The 24533-nt window shown below is 38.0% G+C and overlaps 1 protein-coding gene and 1 long non-coding RNA gene across 7 annotated transcripts in view; one reads left to right on the forward strand and one right to left on the reverse strand.

The window, feature by feature from the left end:
- The window catches only part of nhsl1 (NHS like 1), a 187997-nt gene that overhangs the window by 64477 nt on the left and 98987 nt on the right, over positions 1-24533 (forward strand). For 2 of the 6 annotated variants that reach the window (XM_062978209.1, XM_062978219.1), the window contains exon 1: positions 408-2756. The exons of 3 other annotated variants lie outside the window; for them this stretch is intronic. In XM_062978209.1, the coding sequence (XP_062834279.1) occupies positions 2540-2756 (217 nt within the window). In that variant the 5' untranslated portion in view covers positions 408-2539. Of the gene's footprint in view, positions 1-392; positions 2757-24533 lie in introns of those variants that run through there. One more of the 6 variants, XM_062978190.1, reaches the window with a different exon arrangement.
- The window catches only part of LOC134298359 (uncharacterized), a 179050-nt gene that overhangs the window by 62554 nt on the left and 91963 nt on the right, over positions 1-24533 (reverse strand). The gene's annotated exons all lie outside the window — the stretch shown is intronic.

Below are 24533 nucleotides of genomic sequence, written 5' to 3' on the forward strand. Positions count from 1 at the left end.
CAATTACAGATCCACCTAACCGTAGTTTTGTCTAGCCCACATTTTACTAGTTTGTTTGCCAGAAGGTCGTGGGGGACTTTGTCGAAGGCCTTACTGAAATCCAGGTACGCTACATCCACAGCATTCCCTGTATCGACCCAACTCGTAACTCTATCGAAAAAAGAGATCAGATTAGTCTGGCATGACTTGTTTTTGGTAAATCCATGTTGACTATTAGCAATGACCGCATTTGTTTCTAAGTGTTCATTTTAGATTCTCTTCACTTTTGTTGGAATCTGGTAGATATTTCCATTCTGCTATTCATTCTTGCCAGCTATATATATCTATTAATTACAACAATAGTTAGCATAGTTTAATGGACTGTATTGTTGATATTTTCTGTTTCATAGTTGGAATTAGTATTTGCTGCATGATTTACTTATAGAAATGCAGTGGGAAGTGGGGAAAGAGAAAGAGAGGTAAGGTGTGTTTTACTTTAAAGGGGATTCAGTGTAAGTACAGCCTGTTAAATTATTTACTGAAGACAGTTGGCCAGTCCATTGTTCAAGAAGCCAAAGGTCACTTGGGTGCATTGAGCTGATTCATAGGTAATCTGATACTGTACTTAGCTGTTTGCTTCCCAGGCAGGCAGTTGAATCTTATCCTTTCATTATGAGTCACAGAACCATTACATTTCTGTGGAGGAGGAGTTGTTTGAATTCTGAATGGTGCTGTTTAGCTAGTTTAGGGAGGGACTATGCATATGAATGGTGAGGTGCTGGTCTCTTCCATAAGGATTGCTTCATCAATATTAGCTACTCAAAGGGCCTAAATACCCTAAAGGCATCAGATCCTGGTCTGACCTTGGAAGTTAAGCAGGGTCAGCCCTAGTTTGTATATGGATGGGAGACTGAAAATGAATATCAGGTGCTTTAGGTTATATTTCAGAAAATGGAATCAACAAGATAACCTCTGAGCATTCCTTGCTTTAAAAAACCTGATGAAATTAATGGGATTACCAAACGTGGATATGTGACTGAAAGGTACATATACACAGCAGCTATTCTGTGCCCTGACAGCAAAATTCACAATATTTTGTGTTGTTTTGACTTTAAAAGGGCAAAGTCTCTTGCTCTGGAAATGGTTTTGCATAAATTGATGATTTATAGGTTATGTGAAGTGAGGGAGCGAAGTCAGAATGCATAGTGTCTGATGCTTCAGGAGATTGTTGACCTAGAATAGGCTTTTCAATTTTTGGTGTGACTTCCAAAAATCTACTAGACTACAGATTTTTTTTTCCAGGAAAAAAGTTATTAACATACATGCCTTACCACCAAGGGATAAAATTCTCAAAAGTAGCCAGTTAGTGAAAACATTGACTCTTGCTGCGGTTTTCTTTTGCAGTTTCAGAACTTTGTTTTGTTGTGTTTCCACTGGCTTTCAGCATTAGTCTGTAGCTTTATTTAGTAATTAATTTGCTTTATTAATAAGATTTCATTCTAAATGAAAAATATGTGGCAGTGCTGGTTGTGTACTGTTAAAATGAAAAGTGAAATGGTTGAAACGATCTATCTGAAATGTTGTCATTAATAATTGGATTAACAATAGTGAAAGTTACAAGGGGAAACATTTACAGTTGTTTGTTGAAAACTTATTGTTTGTTTATACGTCTTGTTCTCATCACCAGTAAAACTAGCACTGATACATAGGTTTATCAAGAACTATCTCATTTGTGTAATGTGACTCTGGCATTAAACATTATGGGCTGTTTAATTCATGAGGGTTTGTTTTTATGGCTTCAGTTGTAAGTCAAATGAAGTGCCCTTGAGTTATCTTACTTCTCTGTGTTCCTGGCTCAAAAGTTTGTTCTGCTATTAGCTCCCTGCCGTGGAAAGGAGGAGTTTGCTGCCTCTGTAGCCATGCCTTTTGCAGAGGGAGCCTATCGTATTTCGCCCTAATCCTAACTGATAGCTACACCCAGGCAGCCTCTTTTATTGTTAAAGGGAATCTTTCTGGAGATCTTTGCTGGGCTTTTCATTAAAGGGGCAAGCAGGATGGATGCTCTTAGGAACTGGAGAGGCGCTACCATTTTCACAGGGAAAGGAGGGTGCCGTTTTAATTTAGATCCTGGTCTGGCAACTTGTTAGCAGCTTGTATGTCTTCCTGATTCAAGGAGCGGTTGTTTTTTTTGTTCCTGATAGAAGAAAGGACAGAATTTATTGGTGGAGAATGATACTGGGAAGAAGAGATGGACTTTTAATGAAAACTGGAAGAAAGGTTAAAGCTGTGTACATCTGTATTGCACCATACAATCCTAATCTGCTTTTATGACTGTTGTTTTCAGTGTTCCTTTCTGTTTTTCTTGCTTCCACTTTGTGTTTTGCTTGGCAGCTTACTAAGTCCTGTAGGCACCAACACCCTCTTGAGAATCATACAGGCGCAGCTATTTCATTCTTTGCTCCATGCGGCTTAAACAGAGTAAGTGTTTTCCTTGACTCTAAAGGAAAATTGCAGAGAAAAAGGAAAGGGACCAGATTGTTTTCAAAGTTGTACACTTTGGATGGTTTTGGAGAAAATGAAAAAGGAGACTGCCTCAAAGTCATTCCGGTTTAAAGCTAATTCAGGATCTCTTTCACGTGCTGTCAGCTGGATAAACTTCTCTACCCTGTCCAAGCAGACAAAAAGGTTATTCCGCAGTGATGGTGAACTTACATCTATATGTGGGCAGCAAATGGAAGAAGATGAAAGCTGGATCTACAGACCACAGCACAGAAATGGTGATCATTTTGTTTGTTATGGGTTTTCAATGCATTTTTGCTTATTTAAATGTCATTGTTGCTAATTATTTTTTTCTTCATTAAATCATTTCCCTTTCTTTCCACTTTCTCCACAACCTGCCTTTCATTTGACCTTTTGGACTCTGTGACAAGTGTTTCCTTACAGCATGTCTTACTGCTTTGTAGGAAGGTACTAAGTACAATTGACCTTAGGAATCTTACTCATAGAAGACATATTCTGATCTCAGTATGTTTTAATATGGCAGTTTGTATTGTGATGACCTATCTCGTAGTAGAAATTTCACCAAAATTCTGTGTGGATTTGCAAAGGTTGAAAGGGGAGGTGGAAGATTAATTTTACGAAGGACTTGTGCTATCCAAACATCTTCAAAGAAAGGGTTAGAGTATATGTATATGACTGAGATGCACATAAAACAAAGGGGAAACCTCTCTCACTTCATTTGTTGCAAGGGAAAGAAATGTGCTGGAACATGGGTACATGGATGTGCAATAATGGGTGTTGGTCTACTTCTATTGTATTGCATAAATGGTTTTCAATATGGCAGTACTTTAGACTGATGAGGCGGGCCAGCAATATTTTTTCTTATGTGTCAGATATCATTAATGTATATGTGCCCATTGGCTACAACTATTTCTTTCTGTTCTGGAAACTTGCTGTGGACAGGCAGCTTGAGGTCTTGTGGGCTGGCATCAGGCCATGCAAAAACCACGTTGAATAGCCATACACTATAATATGGATGGAACATAGCATTTGGTCTCATCATCTATACACAGTAATATATGCATGTCTATAGTATATGCCTGAAGAACCAATCACTATGTGTCCTGCAACTCCATTGCATTCTAGCCATAGTTATATTTTCCCTCACAAGGAATAGGGGAATGGCTGGAGAGATTGACATAATCACTCTTTCTTTTTCTGAATCTCTACTTCCAACATTGGATGTTCCTTTCCCCCACCCAAATATGTTTTCCACTTAAGGGTAGTCAGGTGCTTTGTTTTTCACCTTACATAAAGCAAAACCATATTTAGTCAGGACTTGGAAGTACAGATAAACAGGATTTTACTGCATATTGAAGTAATCATCCATTCTGGCATATCAGGAAAGAACATGTCATCATCATAATCCAATGAATTACTTATTGTCGCATATCCTCCCTCCTTTTTTCTTCTTTTATAATACCGTTTTCCTGATTAACCATGTATTCTTAACATAATTATCTTTCAAACTATAGTTGTTTTGTTGGCATTTTTAGAAATCATAGAAACTATATAAATGTAATGAGAAAATATCCCAATAATGCTAAGAGGTTTTGAAAGCTTTTCTCGTGGAAAAACAAGGTATTTTTAGACATCTCTGCATAGGCAACTTGAGGATGGGTTCAAGGTTGCCATGTTAGATTTTGTTTTTTTGTATCCTACACTTACAGGAAACAGCATAATTCAATTTCCAAAAGGATTCTCATATGTTGCATCCCATCCAAATAGTTCTGTGGTCTAGTTTCCAATCTTCTCCTGTTTTGAAGTCATGTTGTCAAGGCTTGTGGACAGGAGAAAGACGAACAGAGATTGAGATCTGTAAAATCAGACCTGTAATTTCGAGCCCTGACATAGTCCAAACCCTTCAATGTGATTTTCATAAGACATGGTTGCAGTAAAAGGAACATAGAAGGGAAACACCCTTTAATTATATTGAATGTTCTCCTCTTAAAACCATACATGTCGGTTCAGTCAAACCCCAGAAATCATACAAAATTTAGGCTTTTAATGGCTAGTTAAAGTTGCTTGCATTTTCCCCCTTTATATGAAGCTAACGATTCAATTATGTACTCTTATCATGAGCTGCCCTAGGCCATGTTTACTCTTGGAAGTTGAAATGTGTTTTAAAGTTCTGACAGGTCTGGAGCTGTGTTTGGTCAGAGCTTTCAAAACTGGGGCTCTGGGAGGGAAATGTATAAAGAACACTGTTGGTAGTGACCATAAAGTGACCTGGGGATTCATAAAAGGAGAGTTCCACCAGACAAAACTTGCTTGTTTTTCGTATGCTCTGTATACTGTAATCCATTGCAAGTGAACTGTGCTGTTTCAGGAACAGTTCTATCTAAGTGCTACTGTTTGCTTAGAACTATTGAGTCTAAAGTCAAATCAAGGTAAACACAGGTAGCTTATAAAGTGTAAATATGAGGGCTGCAACTAGGTAAAGATTTCTTGCTTAGCAATTGTGACTACTATATTTCCATAGTCTGTGTTTTGGAACCTTTGTTTGGAATAGTGCATATATATGGAAATGTTACAAAGAAGATCATAGCATTTCCTGGGTGTGCCCATTGCAAGGATCCTAGGTTTGTGTTGTCCCTGTGCACTGATTCAGTGCCAAAAAAAGGTGGTGAGTGACTAATGTTATCTTGTTTCCTTGTATGATTGCTTCATGATGTCTGTCTGTGAACTCAGGACATTCTGGTGAAAGAGCCTTAAGGTGACTCTCCTAGAATCAGAGGAAGGCAAAGGCAAATTTCCTCTGAACACACATTACCAAGTCAACACCATGATAGCATTGTCTTTGAGTTGCCTCAAGTCAGAAACAACTTGAAGGCACACAACAAGTTTGAACTCTCAACCAGATAGAACAAGGGTCTCACCAAATAACAAATCCCAGAATTACAGAGGGTGTAGCCATGATGGTTCAAATGAAATGGTAGTGGTGTAGTGAAAGGGCCCATGTAAAGTAACTCTTAGGGTTAGTAGTAAGTGGAAACGGAACAGCCATTTCAGGTGAGAGTTGGAGGACTGACTAAACTAAACCAATGGAAAGTGAGATTATTTCCACTTAATATATACACTTGTTCCCTCAGGTCTTGGTCAGAGTTAGCTTGGTGATATTTGGTCCAGAGTGTTGGGCACTAACCATTGAACCTAAAGTTCAAATTACTACCCAGCCATAAACTATAACAACCAATCACTTCTTGGTTTAATTTACCTTAGAAAGTTGTTGAGAGAGTAAAATGGAAAAAATACCACTCTGGGGAAGAAATTTCAGATATTTCCCTTTTTTAAATAGTATATATGTTCAGTTGCAGGTTGGGCTTTTAAAGGTGTGGCAGTTAGAAGAACCAGCATTCACTCTCCATTGTGAAACCTCCTTCCCACTTAAGGACAGGGGAAGGTCCCATTCACCTCAATAATCTATTTCCCTTTCCATAAGATTATCTGAGAAAGGATATTAAATTACTTGTTTTTAGAATGTAATCATTAGGTACTTACTTAGACTGAGCTAATGAGTGTAGCTGTCATTTTGCCCTTGGGTTTAAAGCAGTTTTTAAGAGAGCATGTAGACATTGGAAGGATGCTGACAGTCAGTGTTCTCTTTATTACTTTAATTTTTGGCAGATATAGTTCGTGTTCAACCAGCTTTGTATTATGTTGGACAAAAATACACTGTGGTTTCCATTTAAGGCCAAGTGAAAGAAAACAAGGAGGAGCAGAGAATAGGAGAGAGTTTTATTCAGATGTGCTGGAGTGTTATGAGGGTATTATCCAGATGTTAAGTTTTTTTCTTGAAAATGGCTGCTTCCCACTACTTCCAAAATTGCTAGAAGATCTTTAGTTAGCAGCTGACTCTTTTGTTTTAATTTTAATTGGATGACAGAATTGGAAAGTATAGTGTTCTAATGTATCAGTGTGTTATATATTGTTGGCTCTATAAAGATGTAGGTCCTCTCTTGTTCATGACATTTCCACTAGACTTTCTTTGCAAGAGCTAGTTTTTCTGTTAATGAGAGTTCACACAGTCAGGCAGTAATGGGGTGAAAAGGGGGGGGGGTGAACATAGTGAATTGGTTTTGATTGTGGCATTATTGTACACTCGACTTATATCAAATAAAGACAGCCATTGTACAGAGCACAGTAAGGGGTGGGAAGAGAGAACCATTTCCTCCTGTAATTGGACAGCAACTATAAAAGCTTGAATCACTTGTAATAATAGAGATTTCAGGGCATTTTTAAAAAAGTTTGGAATGGGGGAGGGATACAATAGGTCATTCTAAAAACCTATAAGTAGTCACTGAAGGCTGTGCAATTAAAAGCAGTTGGTTATATTTTGGAATGATGGCATGTTTTTAAGATGTTTTAATTATAATAAATATCTTCAACTTTTAAAGACTACTCTCTGTAGATGTCACATGTAGAAATCACTTCTATACTTATGTGGAGAAATCACCAGAAATTGTAATGTACCTAAATCAGGTAAGCTTTGAGGGCTTCAGTTTGTGTGCCATTGCAAGTAAAACAACAAGCAAACCATTAAGGCAAGCATCATTTACTTGTTTTACAGGCCTTTAGTAGTTGACTCCTGAAATTTGACATTTATTGCCAATTGAAATTCAGCCATGTAGATCTTTGATGGGTTCTGGAATCTGTGAAAATAGCCATGGGTGTTCATTAAGGAAGGATAGTATCCCCCACTAATGTAAATTCTATTGAAATACATATGATTTTTTATTCAAGCCCGCTTCAACTTACAGTGACCCTATGAATTAGAGACCTTTGAGTTACCTTATGATCAACAGCCCTGTTCAGGTCTTGCAGACTCAGGACGAGGGACTCATTTATCCATCTGGAATGCAGTCTTCTTTTATTCCTTCTGCCTTCTATCTTACAAAGCAATATGGTCTTTTCTAATGAGTCATAGCTTCCCCTGCTATGTGCAAAATGTAACAGCCTCAATTTAGTCATTTTGGCTTTTAGTGGTAGCTGAAACTTGACTTGCTCTTGATTTGGTCCCATTTATTTGCATTTTTAAGCGGTACACAGTATTTATAGAATGCATCTCCAGCACCAAATTTCAAATGACATGTGGAAAACATATGTGTAATACTCTGCCTGAGGTGCTGTATACTGCTACCAACAGTGGGATCTCAGTAAAGCATGCAATACATTTTGAGAGTTGTGAAGGAATGATGGTTGAAAACTGAAAGACATTGCAGAACTTATTATCTGGATCCATTACAGTCTGGCTTCAGACCAGGTCATGGAACTGAAACAGCCTTGGTCTCCTTAGTGGATGATCCACACAGAAAACTTGACAGGGGGAGTGTGTCCCTGTTGGTTCTCTTGGACCTCTCAGCGGCTTTCGATAGTGTAGACCGTGGTATCTATCCTTCTGAGATGCCTCATGGGAATGGGGCTTGGGGGTACTTTTACAGTGGCTCTGGTCCTTCCTAGAGGGTTGTCTCAGAAGGTGTTGTTGGGAGACATCTGCTCGACCCCGCAGCCTTTGTCCTGTGTCCCACAGGGTTCAGTATTGTCCCTCATGTTGTTTAACATCTACATGAAGTTGCTTGGAGAGATCATCTGGAGTTTTGGAGTCTGATGTCATCTGTATGCAGATAACGTCCAACTCTAACACTCCTTTCCACCTGCTACCAAGGAGGCTGTTCGGGTCCTGAACCAGTGCCTGGCAGCTGTGACAATCTGGATGATGGAGAACAAATTGAAATTGAATCCAGACAAGATAGAGGTACTCCTGGTCAGTCGTAAGGCTGAACAGGGTATAGGGTTACAGCCTGTGCCAGCTGGGGTTAGATTCCCCCTGAAGACAAAAGTTCGCAGCTTGGGAGTTCTCCTGGATTCATCGCTGAGCCTGGAATCCCAGGTTTCGGCGGTGGACAGGGGAGCATTCACACAATTAAAACTTGTGTGCTAGTTGCACCTATATCTTGGGAAATCAAACTTGGACACAGTAGTCCACATTCTTGTTACATCCCGAATAGATTACTGCAACGTGCTCTACGTGGGGTTGTCGTTGAAGACTGTTTGGAAGCTTCAAGTAGTCCAGCGAGCGGCAACCAGATTTCTCACCGGAGCAGAGTACAGGGAACTTACAACCCGCCTGCTACGTCAACTCCATTGGCTGCCAGTCTGCTACTGAGCACAATTCAAAGTGCTGACTTTAGTCTATAAAGCCCTAAACTGTTCCAACCCAGCTTACCTATCTGAATGTATCTTCCTCTATGAACCATCTCGGAGTTTAAGATTGTCTGGGGAGACCCTGCTCTTGGTCCCGTCTCCTTCGCAGATCGGTTGGTGGGGATGGGAGACAGGGCCTTCTCAGTGGTGGCCCCTTGATTGTGGAACTCCCTCCCTGGCGACATCAGGTCAGCCCCCTCCCTCCTGACTTTTAGGAGAAAACTGAAAATATGGACGTTGGACAAAGCTTTTGGATAATTATATTAGTGCAATATATGAATGTGGAATGGTGCAGTGATAATTGGAATGGCCTGGATTATGATGCTGGATTACGGGACTTAATGTTTTTAATTGTGGGAATAATTTTAGCGGTTATTTTAATGTATATATTTATTTGCTAGATATGTGTTGCATGGCATCAAATTGAGCCTTTATGTGCGCCTCCCTAAGTCGTCTTCAGGGTGAGAATGGCAGGATATAAATATGTCAAATAAATAAAATAAAGAATGGATATGAATAACTGATAATGGATATGAATAAGCTGTGAACAGAACATGTATATAGACCTCTTGAATTGAAAGTTTTTATAACATATTTCAGAGAAAACCATTTGGAAAATAGGGAAATATTTTGTGCCTAAGTCCTCAAACAATATAATCAAGTTGGAAATTTTTTATTGTCTATGGCTGTAAAACTTTAGCGATGATCGCTCCCATGTGTTACAGCCTTTGTCTACACTCATATAAATTCCACATTAAATTTACTGGAGTATTGCAAGGTTATTATTTGTTTTATGTTAGGCATTTATTTATTCCTCTTTAATAGGCTAATTTACACAAAAGCAAAACAACAGTAACATAAAATATGAGATATCAGAAAACTGTGAAATACACAGTTCAGGTTATTTATTTATTTATTTATTTTTGCCAGTGTTCATTAAAAAGAATAGTTTTAGACCAGTGATGTCAAATTTATTTTCACCAAGGACCACATTAACAATATGGTTGCCACTTTTAATTGTAAGATTATATAAACGTAACTATGTTGCCCTGGCATTGAAAGCCTTATGGGCCATATAAAATGACATGGTGAGCCAGATTCTTCCTATGGGCCTTGCACTTGACACATGTGGTTTGGATGGTGTAGGAAAGTTTCTAATCTCTGAAGTACTGGATTATCACCTCCTTTAAACAGAAGCGTTTGTGCATCAATTTGTATTCTTTTCCATCTTGTTCATATTTTGATGCTTAAGAATTGAGAACAATTAAACAATTAAGGTAATTTCTGTCCACTTGGACCTAAAGTTCATTTCAAGATTTGTGTTCTTCATCTTGGGTTATTTCATGCATGTAAACTAATCCGATCTGTAGGACACAGGGAGGAAGGTCTGGGCTTTTTATGATGTATATATTCCGTGAACATTAACCAAAGTACATATTTGGAACTGGTTGAAGTAAAAAGGATATGTAATACAATAATAAAGCATATACTTTTATTCTGAAGACTTAGAATCATGCATATTGCTAATGTACATGATTCTAAGTCTCTTTCTTGCTCCACTGGATCATATTTTAATCCTGATTCCACTCTCCTCTTTTGATTATTGTAACTGGTGATGGAACTACACTGCAGAATTAGTACAGTTTGATACTTCTTTAACAGCCATGGCTCAATGCTATGGAATCATGGGACTTGTAGTTTTACAGGGGCTTTGACCTTCTCTGCCAAAAAGTACTGGTGTCTCACCAAATTACACATGCCAGGATTCCACAGCATTGAGCCATGGTGGTTAAAGTGATGCCAAACAGCATTAACTCTGCAGTGTAGGTGCATCCTGAGAGTTGTAATATGAATTTTTAGATTATGTGATTTTAATGTTTAAATTCATATGTTTTTAACTCTATGTTTTAATGTTAATGTTACTGTGTTTTTATGATTTGGTCGATAGTTGTATTTTATTATTGTTGTGTACGCATTGAATTTTGCCGTAATATGTTTGGAAACCGCTTTGAGTCCCCCATCCGGGGTGAGAAAAGAAATAATAAATAGTTTTTTCTTTGCACCAATGACAAATGACATTGGGGCATCTGTAAGGCATTAGGTAAAAGTAAGAGGTGTTATTGTAACGGTGAGTGCATTATAACCAATTATAACACTTCCATGTAACGCCCCCCTTAAACAATGGAACAGTATAGGATTTTTAATATAAAAACTGAAAAATAGTACATAACAGTATAACAGCGCTGCCAGTAGAAGTCAGACCAGCTCCCACCTTCATGTCATTTAGAAAAGGAGTGAAGACCTTCCTGTTTGAAACAGCTTTTAATTGAATCTTAACCTAAGCCTAGCACTTTATTGTCATGTGGGAATTTTTGTCGGATTTCAATTTAATTTAAATTTAATTGTCTATAAGATAGATGATCCTATGACGCATTTATGTAACTCTTTGGGTTGTTTTAATCAGTGATTTTATCTTGCATTGTATGGTTTAAAGCTGTTGTGAGCCACCTTGGGTCTGCAGGTAGAAAGGCAGCATAGAAATTCCCAACATAAATAATAAATACAAAATATTTAATTAAGAGGAAAAGGAAATCTGACAATAACTGTATTTCGGATAACCCTAATATATATGTATGTGTATATATATATATATATATATATATAGAGAGAGAGAGAGAGAGAGAGAGAGAGAGAGAGAGAGAGAGAGAGAATGGTTGGCATGTGTAAGTTATATGGCTAAATGGTTCTGCATTTGATTGGATTGCGATTGGAAACATGAAAGGATTGCACAGTTAACCTGAAAAGATATTGTGGTGATCTTATGCTTTAATTACTTTTTAAAAATTGGGATTCCTTGCTTGTATGCACTCGTTAAGCTTGCTCACAATTATGCCTTAAAATCTTTGTTCCCACTGCTGTTCCGCTTGCTTGGAAAACTTCCAAATACATGCTGAATGTCAGTGTGCTTAAGGATGGTTTGGTTCAAACTTATGAGGAAATACAGCTTTGGGGTTAATGTGAAGAAATTCCTGACTGAGTTATGTTCCAGAACTGTTTGGCGTTCTTTGTGAAGTTGGAGGCATCAACCACTCTCCCTACATATTTTCCAAAACTGAATGTAGTTTGGAGAATTATAAGATATAACTCAGAGTTCTTGAGGACTACTTTTGAAATCAGAGGCAAAAATAATCTATAATGAATAGGGATACATTTCTACACCACCAAAAATAGAGGTTTTCCATAAGTTTCAACAGATTTCTGCCCAAAACGTGCACATGTGAAAGTAAACAATCAGGTAAGGCTTGCATAAGTGAACAAAGATATTTTCATCCTTCTGGACACTACTTTAAGATTCATTCCCAAAGTGCATCTGGGGTGTTTTTTTCTTTCACCAGCCTCTATCTTTCTTATGATTTTCATTTTTGTGGCCAAACCCAAATGGCGGTATGCTCCATAAGGGATTCTTGATGGAGCTGCTGTTGGCCTTTCTTGTTATAGGCTTGTACAGCTATAATAGGATTAGCTAGATGAATATTTTTCTCCACTTTAAGCTTCATTGCATTGTTTACTATAGATATCCTGCTGCAACCTGACAATGAAAATCTGTTTTCTTCAGCCTTTCTTCACTATGCTCCGAATGCTGATATTGCTTAAAACGTTTGAGTGAGACAGTAGGAAAAATTTGGTTCTGGGAAAACATGAAAAGACTGTAAAAAGAAGCTTAATTCTCAGAAACTTTGTTAACGGAGATATGTCAATACAGTGTTTCTTTCTTTGCAGTGGTAGATTTTTTGAAAGAGGTCCACAGAATCATGTCTCAGTGTTCTGTGCCTGTAAGTAATCATAATAATACACTTTATTTATATTCTGCTCTATCTCCCTGAGGGAACTCAGAGCAGGTTACAGAATATATATATGGCAAACATTCAGTGCCCTTATATAATTAACAACAAAGATAGATAATACACAGACAGAGACAAGGCTCCCCTCTTTTTCAGTTCTGGCATCTGGAGGCTGTGCCAGCTTGGCTATGGGGAGGTGCTGTTGTTCCATCTTTCTACATTGAGGTGCCTATTCATAGACGTCTTCTTAATTGATTTTTCAGGGCGCCTTTTACCTCCCCATTAAGGCGGTACTATTTATCTACTCACATTGCTGTTTTCGAACTGCTAGGTAAGCAGTTGTTAGGGCTGATGGCTGGAGCTCATCCCAACCCATGGCTTGAACTGCCAATCTTCAGGTTGGCAAGGTTTTCTGTAGTTGGTGCTTTAACCAGCTGGAACACCATCCAAAGGAAACATTTATAGGTTTATTACCATAATTAAAAGAACTTAAGTGACTGGTTACTTGATAGTAGACTGACCAGGAAAGTGAACATGATTATAAATATTAAAATAAAAGAGGAATTGTTCAGCCCTTTTCAAGATAGATATGTAGGATAGTCTCCTTTTTATTAATAATGTAGACTTTCTTTAAAAATTTAAATTCTTACTTTTTTTAAGTACCACTGTGGTCCTAGTTCGGTGAGTGTGATTATCTCAAGCTTTAATTTAATATTCTTAATAATCATCACAAAATATCCAATGAATGAGGTGAGAGTGCCTTGTACATTGGAGGCATAAACATGAATTGGTTTTTTTTTGTTTTGTTTCTCAAAGATCTAGGGGACTCCTACCAGCCGCTCTATGCTGTTTTAGGGATGTTATTTTCCGTCTAGTAAATAGCTTATTACCTGGAACCAAGTATTGTCTCCTTATATTTAGTGCTTTCCTTCTCTTCTGTTTTGTTTTGTATACTTTATCCCAGTCATTTAAACCACAACATTATAAGTTTGCTCTAGGTACTATAATTTCAGCTTTTGCTGCAAGTCTGTTATGCAAATTAGAATTATATAATGGGTTAGAATGTAGTGAGAGCTTAATTTTTTTTCTTGATGTGACATGAAATAAAATGGTGGCTTATCAGATCCCCCAAAAACTGGATTTTTGACACTTTGATGAGTATATTGCCTTCTTCAAAACTAAAATTGGATAGGTAAATAAAGTTTGTCCTGTTCATTGCAAATCTCTCAATGCCAGTGTTTGGGCAGCAGACTGGGGAGAGGGTGGCCAAGACCTATTGTATTGTCACACTGGTAAGCCTTTCCATATTACATTTTCTGCCCTGGATGCTGTTATCTGAAGATGGGCAATGCACCATAAATAAGCATTGCTCAATCATTGCATGGCTTCTGCCAAAACTGGTGAAAGGCCTGCCTAAAGTGCTGTAGGGAAGACCTTGTGAAGGTCTTGATCAGCTATGTCACTTAAAAGTCATATACTCTAAACATCATCCATAAACTCTAGAAGTGAGTTGTAAAATTGCTGTTATCATTCTTCTGAAAAATTTCAGCACAATATATTTTGTGCTGCTCTCCCTCTTGTGGGTACACACCCATCTGATGCAGATATCCAACTCAGTTTAATGCTAGCAATTGCTTAAAATTCCAAAGTAATAACTACTTGTGGTTTGGTATGCAGTGCCATAATCACATGGATAGTTTAGATAATTATATTGTTTCAACAACAAATGGTAACTTGAACATGCTAAAACCAGAGGATAGCCTGCTGGTGGCTTTCAGGAGTGTATTTTGGTCTTGATTTGGACTGTTATCAGTGTGCTAAATTTGGAATGTGCTTGGAAAAAAGTTTCTGAACTGAAGTAGTATCAGTACTGCATTTTTTGTAGTTTTAGAAATAAACCTGTTAATACTTTTCTCCCTGCTAATTATTTAAATCAAAGTTGCGTATGTGCCTTCTAATCATCTGTTGATTTATGGCAATCCCATGAATTTCATGGAGTTTTCTTGGGTAAGGAATAGTCAGAGATGATTATCCCAGTTCTTTCCTCTGAAATATGGCCCACAGCACCTAGTATTTGTTGGCAGTTTAACATCTAAGCACTAACCAGGGCTGACCCTGTTTTGCTTTCAGGATCAGATAGGACCTGTTGCCTTTAAGGACATTATAAAAGGCACTAACATTCTAGTAACTTTTGATTGTGTTTTATAGATAGCCACGATCTCTTTTCTACTCTTACGGTATTTATATTGAATGTATTTCTTATTTGATATTATTTTACATTCTTTGCTGCAATGAGTAGACAGTAGATGTTAAATATAGGTTAGAAATTTCTGGATAAACAAAATATTTCAATATATTACCAGTTGCTTTCAATAGTCTCACAGAAATCATGTGCAATATGGCTTTAGCTTTAACTTTACCATCTTGACATGTGTCTTAGTGAATCTTTTTGAGTGAATTTCTGTTTAATTTATTTTGGATATATCCAACCTTTGCAATAGGACACAATCACACAATTCACCATAATTAGGAGCAAATCAGTATAACTACTATGTAGAGTGATTAAACCATCCTGTTTTGTAGTTTCTTAGAATAGTTATGTTATTGCTTTTTTATGGTTTAAAAATGTAACCTCCACTTCCCTTAGAGGCAATTTTCATAAGGTCATCTTATAGCCTATGTTTTCTGTTCCTGATTATTTAATGTGTTTTTAGACAACTAGACAACATTCAACCAAGGCATTGCTAAAAGATATGGTAACTTACTCTTAGGTGGCTTGATAGTTTCACCATCTCCTTTTTCAAAGTAGAGAACTCATGATCCACTTATATGTGTTAAACTTATCAGTTTTGGCATAAATAGATATGTATTAAGTTTATTTAGTGATTCCGATGTTGCATTCTTGCTTAATAACATAAGAAGTACAGTAGGGTCTCACTTATCCAACTTCCACTTATCCAACGTTCTGTATTATCCAACTCAGTTGGCGTTTTTGTAGTCAATTTTTTAGTAGTCAATGTTTTCAATACATTGCGATATTTTGGTGCTAAATTCGTAAATACAGTAATTACTACATTACGTGTATTGAACTGCTTTTTGATTTGTTGTAAAACATTATGTTTTGGTGCTTAATTTGTAAAATCATAATGTAATTTGATGTTTAATAGGCTTTTCCTTAATCCCTCCTTATTGTTCAACATTTTCACTTATCCAACATTCTGCTGGCCCGTTTATGTTGGATAAGTGAGACTCTACTGTACTTTAGATAAAGGTCCACCACATCTGGTGTTCTTTCCAAGTAGCCAACACTGAGTGGTTTATTAAAAACAAGGTAGTCTTATTAACTATCTTTTGTCAGACAAGTCATTTGTTAATGCTAATCTGAGTGAACCCATGTTTTCCCAGATAGATAGGAAACCAATTGGAATTTTTGTTAAATGATAATAGAATAGAATAACTTTATTGTCAATGTACATTGTATAATGAAATTAAATGCTTTCCCCAGCACACACCATAAAAATGTAGATTAGGACTAATAATGGTTGCTAACCAGTCTCGCTATATATTATCTCCAGTATCAGAGGCAGTACGCTCTGTATATCACTTGCTGGGGAATATAAGACAGAGCGTGCCATTGGACACATTTTCTGCTGGTGAACTTGCCATAGGCAGCTGAGTGGCCACTGTGTGAACAAAATGTTCGGTGTTTGCTCAGATGTACATTTTTTTTGCCCTTTATGCTCCTTCTTGTTTTGCTAAGCTTTCCCCCTGCTGTTTACAGTAGTATTAATACAGAAGACATTGAGAATATTTACACATGATGATAAGTAATCCTGGTTTAACAAACCATGATGTAAATAAAGTGTGTAGTGGTTTATGCAGCCTATTGAGTTCTTCTTGCAAGTTGGTAAACCAAGTAGGTTGACCTTAGTGGTGTCTGAACTAGGGATAATGGTGTGCCCTAATAAGCCAGCACATCTAGGCGAACGGCAAACCCTTATTCAAGGCAGTTTCTGGATTCTTACTTATTTTAGCACTCGTGCCATTGGCATCCCATTTAGCTCCCCTTTCTGATTTGTTTGCTTGCTCTGGTGAATAGATTGCACCACCATACAACTCATTCATATTTTGTTGTTTATTAATATAGGACTTCTGGTTTATCAATCTGTAGAAACACAACGACAGACCTAATTTACATAAGACATTAAGCCAATATTTTAAAGACCAGTTGCATAAAAAGAAACTAAAGTTTCTTTACAATATAGCAAGTACATTATATTTGGCAAATAAACTTAGTTTTCTTATAATTTTACGAAGGAAATCACAGTATGTTTTTGGCAAAACAGAACGCATTGTTGTTTTAAATGTATAATAGCAATGACTTCTGGCCTAAAGACCTAACGATAACTGGAGAAGTCCTGTCTTCAGAACATGCTATGCTCTTCATTGAGAAGTAGATCCATTGAGACTAATATGAACAACTATATTCTACAACTGAACATAGCATTTAAGTCTTTCATATCAGTTGCCATGTTTTAACTTTTTAAAGAAAATACTGTATTAGTTATTTTTCTGATGTGCGTTTGTGGCTCACCATCCAGCTTGTGACAGAGTGTGTCCATTAGTCATGGGTTAAGGCATCATGTTTTTAAATTGGCAGAGTGATTTAATGATTACCAACTTAAATCATGTTCCCCTGCTGGAAGACAACATAGACAGGCACAATAATTTACTTTGCCTGATGAGCTGCACCTGCTGACCATCCCTAGGGCAAAGGAAAGGGTTTATTGCTACTGGTATAAATCTCAAATGATGGCTGCTGTCTCCTTCCTTCTCTCCCTTGTGTTTTGCCTTCCTGTCTTGACAAAGTGAGAAGTTAGCCTTCTCCACCAACACCCTACACTAATATTCAAATCCCTAACAGTTTTAAGTCATGTAAGTAGACTTTAATTTGAATGTTCATGTGGTTTCTGCAAACGTATAATTTGGGCATAATTTTCTTATTTGATATATTTCGTCACCAGAATAACATTATTCTAACAATTCATCCGAGGCAATACACAACACAAAATTGGTAATACCTGAAACTATAGCATCCAATAGAACAGCATTGTCAAACATTTGTTGGTGGGTGCTATCAGGTTCTTTTTTTTCAATATGTTTATTATTGTAAACACAGGTAGAATAATAACATTTTATATGTATATTGAAATGGTAATGTATTTTGATGCTATCAGGTTCTAATATTTCATCTGCTGTGCATCCAAATGCCCTTCTGCAGGAAGATCTGTAATGTTGGACAGACTACAACCTGAAGAGGATACATGGGTTGAGCTGGGAGGCTGATCAGTGCTGGATCAGATGCAAAATGTAGGTTATGGAAAGGGCTAATAACTATATTTTTCTTCCCCACCCCATTTTCCTTTTCTATTCCGTATAGTAGGGTACAGTTTGCAGAGGTCTTTTGAAATTAATCTTGAAGACAGCCTGAGGCCATGCCATGAAGCTTTAGGGCAGTGGGTCCCCAGGTGTTTTGGCCTACAACTCTCAGAAATCCCAGCCAGTTTACTAGCTGTTAGGATTTCTGGGAGTTGAGGGCCAAAAACATCTGGGGACCCAGGTCGAGAATCACTGTCCTAGGGCAAGATGTTCCCCACCTCTGACATAGAACAATGTAGAGCCATGTTAAATGCAGGTCAAAACTTAGAATAAAATTAATCCAAATTTAACTCTGAGCAGCTCAGCTGAATGTGAATCTGCAGACGCAATGCTTGCAGAGAGGAAAGCTTTCTTCACTGGAAGTATTGTCACCTTATAGGAGCAAAAGTGCTCTCTATTCTGTGTCTTGTCGCATAAAGGTTGAGTTTTTTGCCATCTGTGCTCTAGTCATCATCCTGCTCATTTCATTTCCCCGAGTGTCTCTGTATACCAGGGAGCCTGTCTTGTCACGGGTTGGAGATGATATTTGGGAGCAATCGTGTCAATAGCCCTGGTTATTGTTTGATTCTTCTTATTGACCAGGGATTCAACAGGATCATCGGTGATGCCAGCCATAGTAACCCTCTAAGGCCTCTTGGAATTTCAAAGGATCCATTAGCCTTTGAGGGTGGAGCATTCTAATCAGTCTTCCACCCTTTCAGGGGTAGGTTGTAGCTGTGATACTAGCCTTGATCAGAAAGTGGTCTGTCCATAACAACTCAGCGGTATTAATCTCCCACAGATTCATATGTTCTGAGCTGAAAATCACATCAAGAGTATGACCTGCCAAATGTGTTGATCCTGAAACCAATTGGGATAGACCCATGTTTGTCATGGATACCATGAACTCCCGAGTGGTGCCTGACAAACTGGTCTCCAGTGGTATGTTGAAGTCACCCAGGAGCAGAAATCTGGGTGACTCCAACAACACATCTGAGACCAGTCCTGTGAGCCACGGAGGCTGTTGGGCAGCGGGATGGACGGTACACTAACAGAATCTCTAGTCTATCCTTGGTTTTCAGACTCAGGTACATACACTCAATGTGATTCAGATTCCTAGTAGGTAGTCTAGTAAGGTTAAGATGGTCTTTATAGACCACAGCTACCCCCCCCCCCCCTTTCCCTCACCTGCTGATGTCGTATCTGGCTAGGAGGGCCAGTGCCCAGGTTGGAGCAATATCATCTCCCAGCCAAGTTTCAGTGAAGCATGCCAGGTCAGCCCCTTCATCCTTGAGGAGATAATAGATTATGTGTATATTGCTCTTAACTGACCTGGCATTACTTAAGAGCAAGGTGAAATTTTGTGGGTGGTCTTCCTCACAAAGTTTCTCAGGCTGGCAGGGTGACCGGAGGGTGGGATAGGTATTAAACACCTTTCTCTCCTTCCTCTATGAGGCCGTGTGACCCTGCTATCGCCATATCTCCCTTTGCCCTGCACAACCTGTATTGCTGCCTCAGTTTCAGTGTACATTGAATTAAAAACAAATAATAAAGGGCAAGAGACACATCCAAATATAAAAAACACAAAAAACAAATTATGAGGCATTAAGGCAACACTTAACACATAACTGTAAAGAGCTGTGCGCAGTGTGCTAGTACATCTAACTTCAGGCAGTAGTTCTTGTAGTCCAGAAGGCAGGCAGCCTGGTGTAGAAGCTGTTACCTTCTGGACTGTTTCTGCCACTGAGCCCAGCAGGCTCTTAAAGGGTCCACCCTTTAAGTACAGTGGCCTTAAGATCTTCCTGTTTTGGTAGCCTATCGACTTTTATAGAGGCTGGGCTGGACTGTTTGGTTTTGCCATCATTCTTGTATAACCTTTCTGTGTCTCTGATATTTTTACAGTCATTGTTTTTCTTACTTTTCTTTTTCTGGGTTCTTTTTTTGGCTCTTACTGTATCGCATTTTATTTATTTTGGTTAGCTGCTGAACTTGATAAGGAAAAGGCAGCAATGAATAATTCAGATAGTCGAACAATAGCGTATGATATGTTATATTGGCTGAGAAAAGATCCTATATTGAAAGACTAAGGTTGCCAATTAAGTCTTAAGGGGTTGGGTCAAAATGAAAGCTTCTGTGAACAGAAGAAGTGTTTCTTCAAGGCCAAGCTCCCAGAGGCAGCAGGTCAAGGAGGAGGAGAAAGGTGACTTTTACCCATCTCTCCCATCATCTCCCATTATCATTGCATGTTATTCTGAAGGATTCCCTTCCAGGATAGCCTTTGAATTTTCTCAAGCGTGGTGGGAGAGAGCAGGACCAAGGTATCCACCTAGCCCCATCCCACAGACTGCACCCTCCAAGAGCAAGACCTTACTTACCATCTTACGTTTCTTATATGATGATCGGCACCCAGAAGTGACATTGGAGGGTTTCTTTTGCACATTTAGGTGTTTTTCTATGTGGTTTTCGAGGAAAACTTGCTTGAAAACATGTTTATATTTAAAAGGGGGAATTTGGACTTTGTAGGCTGCATAAATGTACATTCAGAGGCCACATGAATCAAGTGAGCCACACATATTTATGAGCCTTATGGCTTACCTTCTGACTACTTAACAGGTTTCACTGTGACAGGAGCCTTTATAGGTAAGAATCAATTTTATCAGATGGAACTTTTTTTAAAGTATTCTGCTAATTTCAATAATGAGGGGTTTTTTTTGCAGCCTTGAAGGTAATGATGGTAATTTATGTTGCTGGTAATTTATGTTGCTTAAGTGCCCAAACATATTCTGACATGGGAAATAATAATATCATTTCCCCTCTCAAAATCTGTTTGGGCACTTAAGCAACAGAAATAATCCTAATGAGAACAAAACCTAATATGGTAAAAATGAAACTTTTTAAAAATCGCTACATTAGTTACATTATGGCATTTTTCTTTCTATATTGTCTTCTTTTTATAAATAACAACAGACAAAAGACCATAAAATGTATAACAACCCTCTTTTTTTACTGTAAAACAGAATTGGGGGAGGTGGGAAGGGAAATGACTATAAATCTGTCTCTTACTGCATAACTTCCTTTTACGCTTCCAGTTCAAACTATTTTATAGTTTTGATCTTTCCATCCAAATAGGGAATGTCCTGGACAAAACGCATTTGGAAAACTGAGTTGAGAAATTCCTTTCTGGACCTGCCATAAATGCTCTAAAGTATTGCCCTCTGTATGCCCTGCAAGCTTTTGTTTGACTTTCTCTTGAGTCTAACTTTATTCATGGCTTGGGATTGGCCTCATGCCACTTATTACTGTGGTTTAACTGATTCTTTTTGTTTAATCTGTAGTGAGTCATGCCAGACCCAGAGGCCACTTGTGGAAAACTCAGTTTGAGATCAAGTAGAAAAAAATGCCCTATGGTATCCAAAGAGAAATATAGTCATACAGACTTTTAGACCAATTGTTTTTGAAACATGTACTTGTTCAGGAAAGATAAGAGGTCTAAAACTGTTCAGAAAATACACTATACACAATAATACTGAAAATATTCTTCCTTATTTCTTATGACTACATAATATTTCTTATTACTATATCGGTAAACCTAGCAGTTCGAAAACATGCAAATGTGAGTAGATTAATAGGTACCGCTCCGGTGGGAAGGTAACGGCGCTCCATGCAGTCATGCCGGCCACATGACCTTAGAGGTGTCTATGGACAACGCTGGCTCTTCAGCTTAGAAATGGAGATGAGCACCAACCCCCAGAGTCAGACATGACTGGACTTAATGTCAGGGGGAAACCTTTTACCTTAAAGTTGTACACTACTTCAAGACCCAGAATACTATGTATCCTTGGAGTATGAACCTCGTGGCACTTCCCAGGTGTAATACAAAGTTCAGAAACTACATGATCAGAGATGGTTTGGCATAGCAACCTCTTGTGTCTTTTACTGCTTTTTTCTGGAATCCATTAGTGGCTAAATAAATGTTCTTCACGCTTCCATTCAATTATTACAACTCCAGTACATTTGGCCATGAACCACACATGGCCTATAGGTAGCGGGTTCCCAAACCTAGACTCCATTTCCTAACTGACTTGCTGACAAAATATGCTTCTTTCTGAATCAGCTCTGTTGGACTGCCAGGAATGAAGTCTGTTTACTAGCAGGAATGAAATAAAGGCTGCAAGGGAAAAACTCCCTTTAGCAACAGAGGAATGACCCCACAATCATTCATATTCCTGAAGGGATTTGATCTTAATTGTTGTTGTATGCCTTCATTTCCAGTTTATGATGACCATATCGGTTTTCTTTGAAAGATTTACTCGGAGGGAATTGCCTTTGTCTTCCTCTGAGATTGAGAAAACACGACTTGCCAAATGTCACTTAGTGGTTTCCATGATTGAGCATGGCTTCAAACCATGGTCTCTAGAATTGTAGTCCAGCGCTCAAACCACTACACCATACTGGCGCTCTAAATAAATACATTCCATAGTTTAGTCAATGAGATCAGAATTCCCTAGCAGATTTTGCGTTTTCTCATAGCAATACTGGTGGTTGGAGGAGGAAATCTCACAATGTGCATCACTGTTCTTAGTTTTGAACCTGTTATATTCAGAAAAGATCTGAAGATGGCTAGAGATAGGCTAGAGAGGCAGCATGATACAATGGTTAGAACGTTGGACAATGACTATGGAGAACAAGGTTCGAATCCCCCCTCATATACACATGGAAGGATAGGCTTAAATTGATTTTTTCAGACTGTAACACCCAACTGTCAGGTCCCAAGCGTCAGTGAAATTATTCTCTCCCTCTCATCTTTCATCCTGATGCTGAGGAGCGGCTTCCTTATTGACAGACAAGTCCTCAAGCTCAGCTACCAAACCTGCCTGATCACTTTGTTGCAATAACAAAGAAAAAAGGGTATTTGTTTCAGAAGATGTGTTTCTCTTACTTGATAAGATTTGAAACAGGATAGAAATCCGCACTAAGAATTTGGAGATCAGTTCAACAAGCCTTGATATTTCTCCAGCCATTTCAGCAGATCTGGGCTGCAGACGCATGTTTATGAATTCCAATATGCACCCTACATGTGTGACACATTATACCAGGAGGCTGGTAAAAATATTAATTGCTGTACTTTTAGCATCTATTCTGGCATGTTGGACCGATCTGTCTTGTGTTCCTAAAAACCTAGCCTTCTCTCTTTAAATGCTTCCTTATTATTGAATCCCAGATGGTCTAGGGGGATATCTGGAAGCAGATAGAGAAGCTAAAATGAAAACTGTATCAGTGTAGGAAAATTGCCTTTTCTTCAAAGGAGGTCTTCCCTGTAGTTGATTTCAAATTTTCTGATGAATCTTTATATAGCAATATTATAAAAAAGACAAAATTTAAATATTCAATTGTAGGTCATGTCAGAAACCAAATTGTCAATCCAAATATTCAATTATTTAGCTCTGAAACAACTTCATGGAATTTAAGTTTTCTGTTATTTAACATTTTTTGTGCCATAATTGCATCCATAACCCAAACACACATGCACATAGTATGCTTATATGTACTTTAAACGGTTGCTTAAAGTATTACTAATTTTATACTGGTCTTCACAGCTGCTCCCAATTTATTGCCTTTAGGGAACTTCATTAATGTGTTGTTATTTCCCCTTCCAGATAATTAATGCACGTATTTAAAAAGAATGGACTTAAGCCAGTCTCCATGGCTCACATGGCTCACACCCAGATGCATAGTCCAGTGTTTATGTGTATTGTGGTAAATGTTCAAATTGTAATCTTTTGGATAACTTCCCAGGGAAATGTGCACTTTCTTTTGTCTTCTTAAAACACTGGAAACCTCACTGTTTATAGATTCTGTTTCTCTGATGAATCCTCATAGATGTAGTTCATCTTTCCCATTAAAAGAAAGAGGAAGTTAGTCAATGTTAAGAGATAATGGAGATTTGACTGAAAACAACTGAATGATAATAGAAAAGCAGAGCACATTTAACATGGTTGTTGTATGTGTATGTCACAATAGCTTTTGCTTAGTCAGAATGGCTAAAAAATAAATCCCCAAATAGCCAGAGATCTTCATTACCTTGTCATGGACCTGGCCTATGGGATATTTACCATTAAGTACAAACCAGAAATTCTAACTTGTTTGTTTGACAATCCAAAGTCATAGCCATGGTTTGCTGGTGATATATGTGCTTCTCATGCTTCTGTATCTGACAGTAATCAAAGCAGAGACAGAACATCTGTGGTTTGTATAGCTGGTCTTTTCCTAAACTGGTTATCTTTGGATTGTAACATGGCTGGCATTTGTGGAACATGGGAATTAAGGTGTAAAGCATTTGGAAGCTATGCAAAGTTGGGGAATTTGGCTTAGCTTATTTCATGTGAAGCAGGAGCATTTCTGTGGTGTGTTCCTCATAAGCCAGGATTCCCTATCTTTGGCATTACTATTAAATCCCATTTTAATAAATAGAGCAGAACAGATTTGTGAAATTATTTATTTTCTATCATTTTAGCTGTTTGTAAATGCATG

This window comes from Anolis carolinensis, chromosome 1 (genome assembly GCF_035594765.1).
Source record: "Anolis carolinensis isolate JA03-04 chromosome 1, rAnoCar3.1.pri, whole genome shotgun sequence".
NCBI classification, from domain to species: domain Eukaryota; kingdom Metazoa; phylum Chordata; class Lepidosauria; order Squamata; family Dactyloidae; genus Anolis; species Anolis carolinensis.